Source organism: Piliocolobus tephrosceles, chromosome 21 (genome assembly GCF_002776525.5).
Source record: "Piliocolobus tephrosceles isolate RC106 chromosome 21, ASM277652v3, whole genome shotgun sequence".
Classification (NCBI taxonomy): Eukaryota; Metazoa; Chordata; class Mammalia; order Primates; family Cercopithecidae; genus Piliocolobus; species Piliocolobus tephrosceles.
In genome coordinates this window covers 44,626,407-44,638,983 of record NC_045454.1, presented here as the reverse complement: position 1 = coordinate 44,638,983, position 12,577 = coordinate 44,626,407, and the positions used below count along the sequence as shown (strand labels likewise).

Here is a 12,577-nt window from a genome sequence, read left to right as displayed (position 1 = left end):
TTTTTTTTTTTTTTTTTTTTTTTTTTTTTTTTTTTTTTTTTTTTATAGGGTCTGGTTCTGTCACCCAGGCTGGAATGCAGTGGCACCACCACAGCTCACTACAGCCTCGAACTCCTGAGTCCATGCAATCTTCCCACTTCAGCCTGAGACTACAGATATGCACTACCACGCTAGGCTAATTTTTTACTTTTCATAGAGAGGGGGTCTCACTACGTTGCCCAGGCTGGTCTCAAACTCCTGGTACGTCCACCCTCTTAATTTTGGTAATAACCTCTCAGCAGGTGACCCCATCCATTTCAGCCCTCTTAAAAATGGGATCATTTTTAAGAGTTAGGGTGACTGGGTGTGGTGGCTCATTCCTGTAATCCCAGCATTTTGGGAGGCCAAGACAGGCAGATCACTTGAGGCCAGGAGTTCGAGGCCAGCCTGGCCAACATGGCAAAACCTCATCTCTACTAAAATTACGAAAATTAGCTGAGCGTGGGGATGCACGCCTGTTATCCCAGCTGCTCGGGAGGCTGAGGCAGGAGAATCGCTTGAACCTGGGAGGTGGAAGGTGGAGGTTGCAGTGAGCCGAGATCGTGCCACTGTACTCCAGCCTGAGTGACATAGCAAAACTTTGTCTCAAAAAAAAAAAAAAAAGAGGAAAAGAAAAAAAAACAATTGGAGTGCAATAAAGAGGGGGTTTGCCCATCTCATGAGGTCCAATCCACCCTACCAGATCCAGCTGAGGGGTCCCCTCCTCCAGGAAGCCCTCCCTGACTCCCTTCCATGGAGCAGATGGTTTCTCTGTCCTTCATGTGCTCCAAGGCTGCCCCAACCCTTGTCTTAGCCTTGAAACCCCCAGATAAGAATCTTCTGCTTGCAGTTTCTTCTCCCTACACCTCAGACCGGCACATCCTCTCTTTCCTACCAGACTCCAATACAGGCCATCGCTCAGAGCCAGTGAATAGCAGATGTTTTGGAGAACAGATGAGCAAATGAAAGAAATGTCCTCAGACTGCCCCAACTGCAAGAAGGAAGGCAGCTGGGGCCTCTCAAGGCCTGGCCATGTCTCAGGGGCTTCCAGGAAACCCCCTTTCCTTCATCAAGTCCCCTGTCTGCCTCCCACCCCTGCGTGCTTGGTACCTCTCTCACACTGAGGTCCCATGAAGCCGTACACACAGGCGCAGCGGTTGGGCCCAATGCAGCGACCCCCATTGTGGCAGCCGCGGTCACAGATGGCTGTGGAGGGAGAAAGGGTGGTGGCCAGAGGTCCCCCGGCAGCAGAGAGAGCTGGGGTTCACAGTAAACCCCTCTTCACCCAGGAATCCCCAGGATCTGGCCCAGGTTGAATGATAAGACTGAGGCCGGGCTCAGTGGCTCACGCCTGTAATCTGAGCACTTTGGGGGGCCAAGGCAGGTGGATCACCTGAGGTCAGGGGTTCAAGACCAGCCTGTCCAATATAGTCAAACCCTGTCTCTACTAAAAATACAAAAATTAGCCCGACGTGGTGGTGAGTGCTTGTAATCCCAGCTACTTGGGAGGCTGACACAGGAGAATTGCTCGAACCTGGGAGGCAAAGGTTGAAGTGAGCTGAGGTGGTGCCACTGCACACCAGCCTGGGCAACAGAGCGAGACTCCATCTCAAAAAAAAAAAAAAAAAAAAAAAAGGCCGGGCGCGATGGCTCACGCCTGTAATCCCAGCACTTTTGGAGGCCAAGGTGGGCAGATCACAAGGTCAAGAGATCGAGACCATCCTGGCTAACACGGTGAAACCCCATCTCTACTAAAAATACAAAAACAAAATTAGCTGGGCGTGGTGGTGGGCACCTGTAGTCCCAGCTACTTGGGAGGCTGAGGCAGGAGAATGGCATGAGCCCAGGAGGCGGAGCTTGCAGTGAGCCGAGATCGTGCCACTGCACTCCAGCCTGGGCGACAGAGCGAGACTCTGTATCAAAAAAAAAAAAGAAGAAGAAAATAAAAAGACTGTGACAATAAATGTCCCCTGCAATCTCCAGGCCAGGAAGAAGGACCCCCTGGGCAGTGGGCAGCTGGCAGCAGAGACCAATGCTCTGGGATCGCAGTCCCAAGTGTGCAAGGAGGGGAGTCCCACAGGGTTACTGACGCAGCCCACACACGGTGCCTGTGTAGCCCTTCTGACACAGACAGGATGCCCCCCGGCAGGTGCCCCCATTCATACAGCTCACACTGCACCCTGACCCTGGGGACAGGAAGGTAGGATGCATAGTAAGGTGGAGACAGGCCCCGAGATGTCCTCCCAGGAAGGCTGCCGGACTAGGCGTGCTCAGCCCCGCTACTGTCCTTCCTGGGCTCCTGGTGGTAACCGGAACCCTGTGACCTTCTCCCTCCCCCAAGAGACCACTTCCCGCTCACCTCGGCTCACCCCGCAGCTGGGAGCCAGCGTCCCATCCGCACAGGTGCACAGGTTGGGCTGTGAGCAGAAGCCCTCACCGCAGGCACGCCTACAGATGGCTGGATGGGTGCAGCAGGTGGCAGTCAAGACCAGGACCGAGCCTGGGCCATGCCTGCTCCATCAGCGTCCGGGCTGGCCAGAACACCTCGGTGGACGCTGCTGGTCATCTGCATCCCCAGCTCTGCTCATAGCGCACCCCACCCCTCTTTTCATGGGACATCCCCCCCCACTCTCAGGCTGGGCTGGGCAGGTGGCACGACCCAGGCTGTGGGTTGGTGATTCTGCCACAGCCATCGGGAGAGAACTTTCTTTGGGCCAGAGCTGCCGAGCTGTGAGGACAGAGCCGGAGGTGCTGGGGTTATGGATACTGTGGTTGGGTGTCTCCTGGGAAGTGGAGTCAGATTCCAGAGACAGAGACAGAGACAGAAAGAGAGGGTGAGGCCGGAGAGAGACAGACAGAAAGAGACTCAGAGAGAGAGAGAGAGAGAGAAAGAGAGAGAATCAGATAGATAGACAGTAACCAACAGAGAGAGAGACCAGGTGCAGTGGCTCACACCTGGAATCCTAGTACTTTGGGAGGCTGAGATGGGAGGATCACTTGAGGCCACAGTTTGAGACCAGCCTGAGCAACACAGAGACCCTCATCTCTAAAATAAAGAAAGAGAGAAAGAAAACAAACCAACAGAGAGAGACATGAGCAGAGATGAACAGAGAGAGGCAGAGACAAAAAAAGGGAACCCGATAGGTACAAAGAGGTTGTAGGCCAAAGGAAATGAACATGGCAGGTTGGCCTGGAACCCTGAGGACAGATGCAAGGGCCATTCCTGTGGTTCAGCCAGAGGCCCCTGGCTAAGTCCCTGTGTAAATAGAGCTGGACCTGCAGGCAGGTAAGAGTGTCCCTGGCCTGTGCCCCCCACGTCCAGAAGGCAGCAGCACTCACGTACGACACACTGGCTCCTGCCAGGGAATGTCCTCCAGCCCGGACAGCAGTAAGCGTGGAACCGGGAGCCGCACACGTTCGGCCTTCAGGGACAGCGAGATGGGACTGGTGAGCCCCTGCCCGGGTAGACATCCCCCGGGTATTCCGCTGGCCCCAGGACAGCCCAATCCACACCAAAGGGGTCTCCCAGCATCCCAGGTACCACGCACCCCTGCAAGATGCCTGGGCTGCCCCGCCTCCGCACACGTCCAGGACCTGCAGCCTCCAAGGCCCCATCCCAGCGGCCTTGGCCACCTGCCATGCACAACAGGGCCGACCAGGCCAGCAGGAGCCGGGCCAGGGGGCCCCTTGCCAAACACAGACCCTCCAGAGTCATAGCGTGTCCCCTGGAGGCTGCGGAGAGGAAGCAGAGTCAGCCCTAGAAGAGCCCCTCACCCTGGCCATGGGAGATCTAATACAACGAGGAGGGCAGGGTGGTTGCCAAATGGGGCAGCCCTGGGGCCTCTGGGAGCCCAAGGAGGCATCCAGCCCCAACGGGGAAGCAGTGAACAGTCAGAGGAGGCTTCCTGGAGGAGGTGTGATGTTAAAGAAGGGTCTTGGGGCTGAAAGTGCACAGCCAAGGCAAGACATAGAGGGGAGGGGAGAGAGGGCCAGGTGGGGCCAGGTGGGGCCAGGCATTGCAGGCGTGGGCGTAGCCGTGTCATGGAGCTTTTGCTCGTTTGTCAAGGACAATGAAGAGCCCTTGAAAAGCTTTGAATGGGAGGAGCAAAGTCAGAAATGCATGTTAGGTGGAGAGGGGAAGGGAAGCAGGGTCCCCAGCAGAAACAGGGTGTCAGGAGGCTGGGGGCTGTCCAGATGGGAGAGAGAGGAGAGAAATAGGAGGCTGATGTCATGGGAGGTGGGGGGCATTAAGGAGATTCCTAAAGTTCTGGCTGGGAAGGTGGAGCCAGGAGAGCGTCCAAGGTGTGAGAAAGGTGGTAAGTCATGGGAGGCAACCACCCCACTGTCACTCAGTGACACAGATACCCCCACTCCTGCAACGCCTGGCCCCACCTGGTCCTGTGTTCCCTCCCCTCCATGTCCCACGCCTGTCTTGCCTCAGCTGTGCACCCTCAGCCCCAAGACCCTTCTCTAACATCACACCTCCTCCAGGAAGCCTCCTCTGACTGTCAGGGCTGGATGCCTCCCTGGGTTCCCCATGGGCCTCAGGGCTGTCTCGGGCAACCACACCACTGTCCCTCAGGGGCTGGAACTTCCCAATGCAGAGAGTACCCCGTGCCCAGCAGGGAAGGAACCGCTTCTGTGCCCATTTCACAGATGAGCAAACTAAGGTCATCACATCATGTGTGAGGAGTTAAGCCTGAGCTTAAGCCCAGGAAGAGGAAAAGGAGGGTGAGAAGATCAGGAACGGAACTCGCTCCTGCCCCCTGTGGCTGGGTCTTTCCTGGGTCATGAAGGACGGGAGGAAGAAGACCGGGACAGGAGATGACCGTTTGGAGGGTGGAGGCAAAATACTTGCGGGTAAGAAGCCAGACCAAGTGGCCTTCCTGTTCCATTCAGGTTCTAGCGAGGAAAGAAACTGGGCCTAGGTGGAGAATGGGCGAGGGGGCCCGCTGTGTGGCCTTGGCCACGCCCCTCTCTGGGCCAACCGGGTTGTCCAAAGGCCCCGGAGAAGGGAGAGACCCCTGTCAACGTTGGAGGGTTGGCTGGCTGGGGAGGGGCGCCCTCTTTTTGCTTCTCTGTTGTCCGGGTCAGTCCGCACTCTGAGGATCTGTGGACTCGAAGCAGCCTCGGGGCCTGCAAACCCTCCTCCCCCACTCCCTCCGCCCCAGCCCCCTGCCTCGGGTGGGGTGGGGGAGTTAGGTGGCATGGGGAGTCTCTGGCTTGATTTGCCTCGGTCCCCCCTACACACCGCTGCTTCTGCGAGCCACACCCTGGAGTCTGTGGAATGAATGAGCAGAGAAGGCGCGCCCAGCGCGGGGTGTGGAGGCTGAGGGCCAAGGAGCGAGGGATCCCAAGCTCCGCCGACGGGGAGAGGGCGCCCCGGGAGCCCGCGGGGCGTGAGCTCCACCTGGCAGAGCCCCCGGCCGCGACCACGCTTGGCTCCGCCCTCACCTGTGGGGTCAGGGGCCCCGCGCCCCAGCTGAGCCCCTCCCGCTGGGTCCCCGCGCCCCCACTCCCCACTGCGGCGGGCGCCACTAGAAGGCGGAGAGGGGAGGGGGCTGGGCCCGGGGCTGCCCGGCTGCGAACAAAGGAATCCTCTCCGCCTCCCGCTGCCGGCCCCCCCGCCCCCGCCTTCCCCACCCTTCGGGGCCAGCGATCTCGCCCAGCCGGGGGCCCCGCGCCTTCACCTACCTGCGAGGCGGCGCGCGTGGAGGCGGGCACGGCAGACGGACGCGAGGGACTCAGCGCTGCAGGGCGGGCTCCTGCGGCGCCGGGGACCCGGGGCGGGAACGCGAAGCCGAGAGGCCGACCCCGCCGCGTTCTCAGCCCAGAGCTGCCACTCGAGGGGAGTTGGGGGCGGGAGGAGTTGGAGGAGGGCGCGTTTGCACCTCGTAGCTCCCGGGGCGGGGACGGGGTCTGCGATCCGGGGCGGGGAGAGAGGCTGCGGCTCGGGGAAGGGCCTGGGGCTCCAAGTGAAAAACTCCGATGGGCTGGAGGGATGGGAGGGCGGACGGGGGGCTCTGGGCTGGGGGCGCCTAGTTGGGGCTGAGGGGGCCGCGTTTTCGGATCGTGATTGAGATGGAGGTGGGGCTCTGATTTGTGGGGGGCCTGGACGACAACCTGGGCAGAGAGATCCCAGGACTCACCTGGGCGGCCCTCCCACGGCCTCCCAAGCTGTCGCCCCCTCCCTTGAGCAAGGAGAATGGTTGGAAACTCACCTGGCTCTTGGAGCCTGGATTGTTAACTAGGCTGAGATCAGAGGCCCCTAAATATGTTGACAAAACATTGGGCAAAGATGTATTTCCCGGGGAGAAGGGCCCAGGTTTTTCATCTGGTTCGCAAAATGAAGAAGTTAACAATTTAAACGGTGTAAACTTTCAAATCTCTTTGAACCTGTTTCTCCACCTACCAAAGGGACCAGACAAGAATTTCGGCTCCCTATCTGTTGTCAGTACTCCAAAGAAAAATTTCTAGGCTTTTCCACCACCTTCCTACCTTTGAGAATAGACTTTTAACATGGGGATCTCTCAGAAGCTGTGTGTTGGGCCTGAAGCTGCTACTCCATCCAGCAAACTCCTATGCATCTGTCAAAGACCAGTTCAAAAATTCCCTCCCTATCTGCAAATTGTGAGTTTATTCTATTGAATTCCCAAAGCTAATTATGCTGACTATCCCTCCACCACAGTACTTCTGGAATGTAATAAATAAGTAAGCCCAATGAAACTTGAAACCAGGAGTTCGAGACTAACCTGGGTAACATAGTGAGATCCCATCTCTACAAAAAAAAAAAAAAAAAAAAAAAAATTAAAAAGAATTAGCCAGGCCTGGTGACATGCATCTGTAGTCCCAGCTACTCAGGAGGCTGAGGCAAGAGAATTGCTTCAGCCTAGGAGGTTGGGGCTGTGGTGAGCTGTGATCATGCCACTGTACTCCAGCCTGGGCAACAGAACAAGACTCTATCTCCAAAAAATGGAGATCCTGGCTCCATTCCAGAAGTGCTCTGGCGGGAGTATATTCAGCACAGTCAGCTTTGGGAGTTCAATAGGGTAAACTCACAATTTGCAGGGAGGGAAAGGATTTTGTTTTTGTTTTGTTTTGTTTTGAGACGGAGTCTCGCTCTGTCGCCCCGGCTGGAGTGCAGTAGCGCGGTCTCAGCTAACTGCAAGCTCCGCCTCCCGGGTTCAGGCCATTCTCCTGCCTCAGCCTCCGGAGTAGCTGGGACTACAGGCGCTTGCCACCACGCCCGGCTAATTGTGTTTCTGTATTTTTAGTAGAGACCAGGTTTCATCGTGTTAGCCGGGATGGTCTTGATATCCTAACCTCTTGATCCGCCTGCCTTGGCCTCCCAAAGTGCTGAGATTACACGTGTGAGTCACTGCGCCCGGCCTGTTTTTTGTTTTGTTTTTTTGAGACAAAGTCTCACCCTGTCACCCAGGCTGGAGTGCAATGGCGCGATCTTGGCTCACCACAACCTCTACCTCCCGGGTTCAAGCAATTCTCCTGCTTCAGCCTTCCAAGTAGCTGGGATTACAGGCTCGTGCCACCAGGCCTGGCTAATTTTTTGTGTGTTTAGTAGAGATGGGGATTCACCATGTTGGCCAGGCTGGTCTCGAACTCCTGACCTCGTGATCCGCCCGCCTCGGCTTCCCAAAATGCTGGGATTACAGGCGTGAGCTGCCGTGTCCGGCCTGGGAGGGGATTTTTGAACTAGGTTTTGACAGTTGCATAGGAGTTTGCTGTAGGAAACAGAAGAGGCAAAGGCCTGGAGATGGAGAGAACTTAGAACAAACGTGCCTGGATGGAGTGAGGTTGGAACTTTAGGGGAGAGGAGAAGGGGAGGGAGCAAGAGGAAAGCAGGAAACATAAGAAAAGGGTAGAAGCACCCAGGAGCCCTCAGCAGACTCCCCACCACTTCTGAGGAGAGACACAGTGGGGGTACTCACAGAAAGGGGAGGTTCTCCCAAGGCTCCACTTCCAGGTCTTAGACTGTGTCTGGGGAGCATTGAAGGTCCCAGGGCTAGGCTCAGGGAGCACGGGACAGACGCCAACTTCAGGGACAAGATCCAGTCATCCTGGCCGAGGGAGGGGTCCGTGGACCCTGTGAGAAGGGTCAGGTGGGGTGCTGGGGCATGGGGAGGGTGGACTGGGGAGGGAACCCCAGGATCGAGGTGGCCCAGCAGAGACAGAGGGTGGGGTTCCTGTTAGGGGGTGTGCCCAGGGACTGTTGTGGACAAACCAGTTTCCCCGGACACTTTGGACACCTCTTTCCAGGCTCCTCTGCCAAGGTCCACTCAGAATTGTTCTGCAACAAATGTATCTTACATGGGCATGGGGACAAGCACCGGGTGCCCTAGAAGCAGCCCAGTATAGGCACAAAAGGTGGGGAGAGATCGTCCCATCCCAGGGACATGGCCACTGTTGCCATGGCTAAGTCTGGAGCAGGGCTTTCCTGGAAGAAATTGTGGGCCAGGCAGTGACTCAGCCCTAGAAGTCTCCCTACCTGCTCTCTAGAAGCCGGGGGAGAAGGAAGTCAGAGGGTGTGGCAAGACCAAGATGTGGAGCTGTTGGAAGTCCCTGCACCCGGAAGTTCTCAATGACAGCAGAGCGTGGGCAGTGGTTGGTTGTTCACAGCCCCCCACCCAAGCTACTGTCCACACCGCATGCTGTGGTTTCAGACTTCTCATGATGCCACCCTGGTCTGTTATTGCCAGTTATTGATGTGGTATCACAGTGTCAACCCCCACTGTGCCCTCATTACATCACACTGTTAAGAAGGGACATTTAGGCTGGGCACGGTGGCTCACACCTGTAATCCCAACACTTTGGGAGGCCAAGTTGAGCAGATCACGAGGTCTCAAGTGGCTAACATGTGAAATCCTGTCTTTACTAAAAATATTTTTAAAATAGCCAGGCGTGGTGGCGTGCACCTGTAGTCCCAGCTACTTGGGAGGCTGAAGCAGGAGAATCGCTTGAACCCAGGAGGCAGAGGCTGCAATGAGCCAAGATCATGCCTCTGCACTCCAGCCTGGGCGACAGAGAGAGACTCCATCTCAAAAAAGAAGAAGGGACGTTTAGGCTTTAAATCCTACGCCGTATCACAGTCCACCCACCGAGGACTGTACAAAGCACACACATGGTCTTTCCATCAAAATTGCATCATCAGCCAGGCACTGTGGCTCACACCTGTAATGTCAACACTTTGGGAGGCCAAAGCGGAGGATCCTTTGAGGCCAGGAGTTCAAGGCAAGCCTGGGCAACATAGCAAGACCCCATCTCTACAGAAAAATAGAAAAATTAGCTGGGCATGGTGGCATGTACCTGTAGTCCCAGCTACTTGGGAGCCGCAGGTGGGATGAGGGCTTGAACCCAGGAGTTTGAGGCTGCGGTGAGCTATGGTGTTGCCTCTGGACTCCATTCTGGATGACAGATTGTGAACCTGTCTCTAAATATATACGTATATCATCATCATCACCACGTTCCTATTCTACAGTCACTTGTCCCTATAACCCTGTCTCATTGTCACCTGTCCATGTGACACCCTGCTCTTTTCTGGTTGCTTCATTACCTGGGACATGCCTGTCTCCTGTCACCTTCACAGCTGCACCTTTCTGCTGTGAGATAGTCCCCGGCTCATGGTCATACCATCATCTGGAGTGCCAGGGTTCTTAACATCACAATCTACTGTCATCAGCACCAACCAGGCTCAGCAGAAAGAGTGACCAAGCTTGGCGGTGCCACAGCCAGCCACATTCACCCACATCACACGTGGATCAAGCCCCAGGAAGACACCATTCATTACCACCTGGCACCTCAAGCCCTGATGTTGCTCAATGACCCGAGATGCTGGCAAAATGAGGCCCCTCAGCAAAATGAGGTCCATGGGGGCTCCAATAGACGCCGCCCAAGGTCCACCGCCTGACACCCTGGGTGATGGTACGACCATGAGCTGGGGACTATGTCCCAGCAGAAAGGTGAAGGTGTGAAGGTGACAGGAGACACTTTGAGTGACAGGGTCTCCAATGGGGATCTGGTGTTTTAAAGTTTTTGTTTGTTTGTTTGTTTGTTTGTTTAGACGGAGTCTTGCTCTGTAGCCCAGGTTGGAGTGCAATGGCGCAATCTCAGCTCACTGCAACCTCCACTTCCCGGGTTCAAGCCATTCTCCTGCCTCAGCTTCCCAAGTAGCTGGGACTACAGGCACGCATCACCATCTAATTTTTTTTTATTTTATTTTTTATTTTTTGAGACAGAGTCTTGCTCTGTCATCCAGGCTGGAGTGCAGGGATGCCATCTTGGCTCACTGCAACCTCCGCCTCCCAGTTCAAGTGATTCTCCTGCTTCAGCCTCCTGAGTAGCTGAGATTAAAGATGCCCGCCACCCACGCCTGGCTAATTTTGTAATTTCGTATTTTTAGTAGAGACAGGGTTTTACCATGTTGGCCAGGCTGGTCTCGAACTCCTGACCACAGGTGATCCATCTGCCTCAGTCCCAAACTGTGGGGATTACAGGTGTGAGCCACCATGCCCAGCCCCTAGTGGGTGTTCTTTTTTTGTTTGTTTTTTGTCCCCAGCCACCCACCGCTGCCGCCCCGAGATGGAGTCTTCCTCTGTCACCCAGGCTGGAGTGCAGTGGCAGGATCTTGGCTCACTGCAACCTCCTCCTCCTGGGTTCAAGCAATTCTCCTGCCTCAGCCTCCTAAGTAGCTGGGATTACAGGCGTGCACCACCACACCCAGCTAATTTTTTTTTTTTTTTTCTTTTTGTATTTTTAGTACAGACGGGGTTTCACCATGTTAGTCAGGCAGGTCTCAAATTCCTGACCTCGTGATCTGCCCGTCTAGGCCTCCCAAAGTGCTAGGATTACAGGCATGAGCCACTGCACCTGGCCCCTAGTGGGTTTTAAAATTACAGTGTCACCTGTCACTGTCACCTGTTGCCTCCCCATCATTCCCAGTTCCTGTGACATTGTCACCTGTTGCTGTCACATTGTCACACTATTAATGTCCCCCAGAGCTGTCCCCCCTCCGTTGCTGCCACTGTCATCCCGTTAAGGTCACTGTGAGTCACTGCAGCCCCACCCTCCGTCTGACTTTCTGAGCAGCCATGGAGCACCCCCTCATAGGTGGGACTTCACTGTGTGCAGGGCCAGCAGACCCCACATGTTCGTTAGCATGGAGACAGGAGTGTGTAGGGTGTGCCTAGGAGCACAGGGTCAGGGCTGGGGACAAGGAGCTGGGAGGAGGGATGGGGAGATGCCTGCAGTGTGTGGAGTGCACTGGGCCAGCCTAGGCCAGGGTGGCTTGGGGACAGAGCCCCTTTGTATAAGCACAGGAAGCAGCTGGGGTCGGAGCATTGCGTACAACGCCAGGAGTTTGGCCACACGCCCAGGAATGAGGCTTGGAGCGAGGAGGGAGGCCGCGGAGGACCCAGGAAAGCTCCGAGGAAGAGATCAGGCTGGATCCTCCTAAGAGACCCCCAAGACAGGCTCTGCTATCATCCCATTACACAGATGAGGAAACTGAGGCACAGAGCCACCAGATCGCCACTGGGACCCCACCACCAGGAAAGAATACATACAGGCAAATCTGAACCCAGGCCACTAAGCTGGAAGCCTTCCCCATGGCCTTCGGCCCCTGCCCCATTGCCTTGATGTTGTAGTCAGGGGACCTGTCTAGGGTCCATATACAATATATTATTTCTCTTTCTAGTAAACACACATGTTTGCACCTTTATACATTGTTCTGTATTTGCCCCTTTTCCTCTTTGTAAAAATAATTAAAAAAAAAAAAAAAAGGGCGCAGTGGCTCAAGCCTGGAATCTCAGCACTTTTGGAGGCTGAGATGGGCAGATCACGAGGTCAGGAGATCGAGACCATCCTGGCTAACACGGTGAAACCCCATCTCTACTAAAAATACAAAAAACTAGCCGGGCGAGGTAGCGGGCGCCTATAGTCCCAGCTACTCAGGAGGCTGAGGCAAGAGAATGTCGTAAACCCAGGAGGCAGAGCTTGCAGTGAGCTGAGATCTGGCCACTGCACTCCAGCCTGGGCGACAGAGCAAGACTCCGTCTCAAAAAAACTAAACAAAACAAAAAACAAACAAAAAAAACAGGGTCTCCCTCTGTCACCCAGGCCAAAGTGCAGTGGCGAAGATCACAGCTCACTGCAACTTCAAATTCCTGGGCTTAAGCAATCCTCCCACCTCAGCCTGCAGAGTAGCTAGGACTACAGGCATGTAGCAAGTGTCTACTTTGTAATTTTTTTTTAAATTTTTTCCGAGATAGGGTCTCACTATGTTGCCCAGGCTGGTCTCAAACTCTGGGATCAAGTGACTCTCCCAACTCATCCTCCCCAAGTGCCGAGATTACAGGCATGAGACATCGCGCCTGGCCTCTTTCTCTTTCTTTCTTTCTTTCTTTCTTTCTTTCTTTCTTTCTTTCTTTCTTTCTTTCTTTCTTTCTTTCTTTCTTTCTTTCTTTCTTTCTTTCTTTCTTTCTTTCTTTCTTTCTTTCTTTCTTTCTTTCTTTCTTTCTTTCTTTCTTTCCTTCCTTGCTTCCTTCTT

The 12,577-nt window shown here is 55.1% G+C and overlaps 1 protein-coding gene across 2 annotated transcripts in view; it reads right to left on the bottom strand.

Annotated features, from left to right (window-relative positions):
• FBN3 (fibrillin 3) overlaps nucleotides 1-6,114 on the bottom strand; it is an 86,684-nt gene extending 80,570 nt beyond the window's left edge. Inside the window, exons 1-6 of one of the 2 annotated variants that reach the window (XM_026455607.1) lie at nucleotides 5,713-6,114; nucleotides 3,567-3,750; nucleotides 3,358-3,440; nucleotides 2,378-2,476; nucleotides 2,109-2,204; nucleotides 1,129-1,224 (exon numbers count right to left, since the gene is read on the bottom strand). In XM_026455607.1, the coding sequence (XP_026311392.1) occupies nucleotides 1,129-1,224; nucleotides 2,109-2,204; nucleotides 2,378-2,476; nucleotides 3,358-3,440; nucleotides 3,567-3,733 (541 nt within the window). In that variant the 5' untranslated portion in view covers nucleotides 3,734-3,750; nucleotides 5,713-6,114. Of the gene's footprint in view, nucleotides 1-1,128; nucleotides 1,225-2,108; nucleotides 2,205-2,377; nucleotides 2,477-3,357; nucleotides 3,441-3,566; nucleotides 3,751-5,006; nucleotides 5,124-5,712 lie in introns of those variants that run through there. The other variant, XM_026455606.1, reaches the window with a different exon arrangement.
• Nucleotides 6,115-12,577: the final 6,463 nt, after the last annotated feature.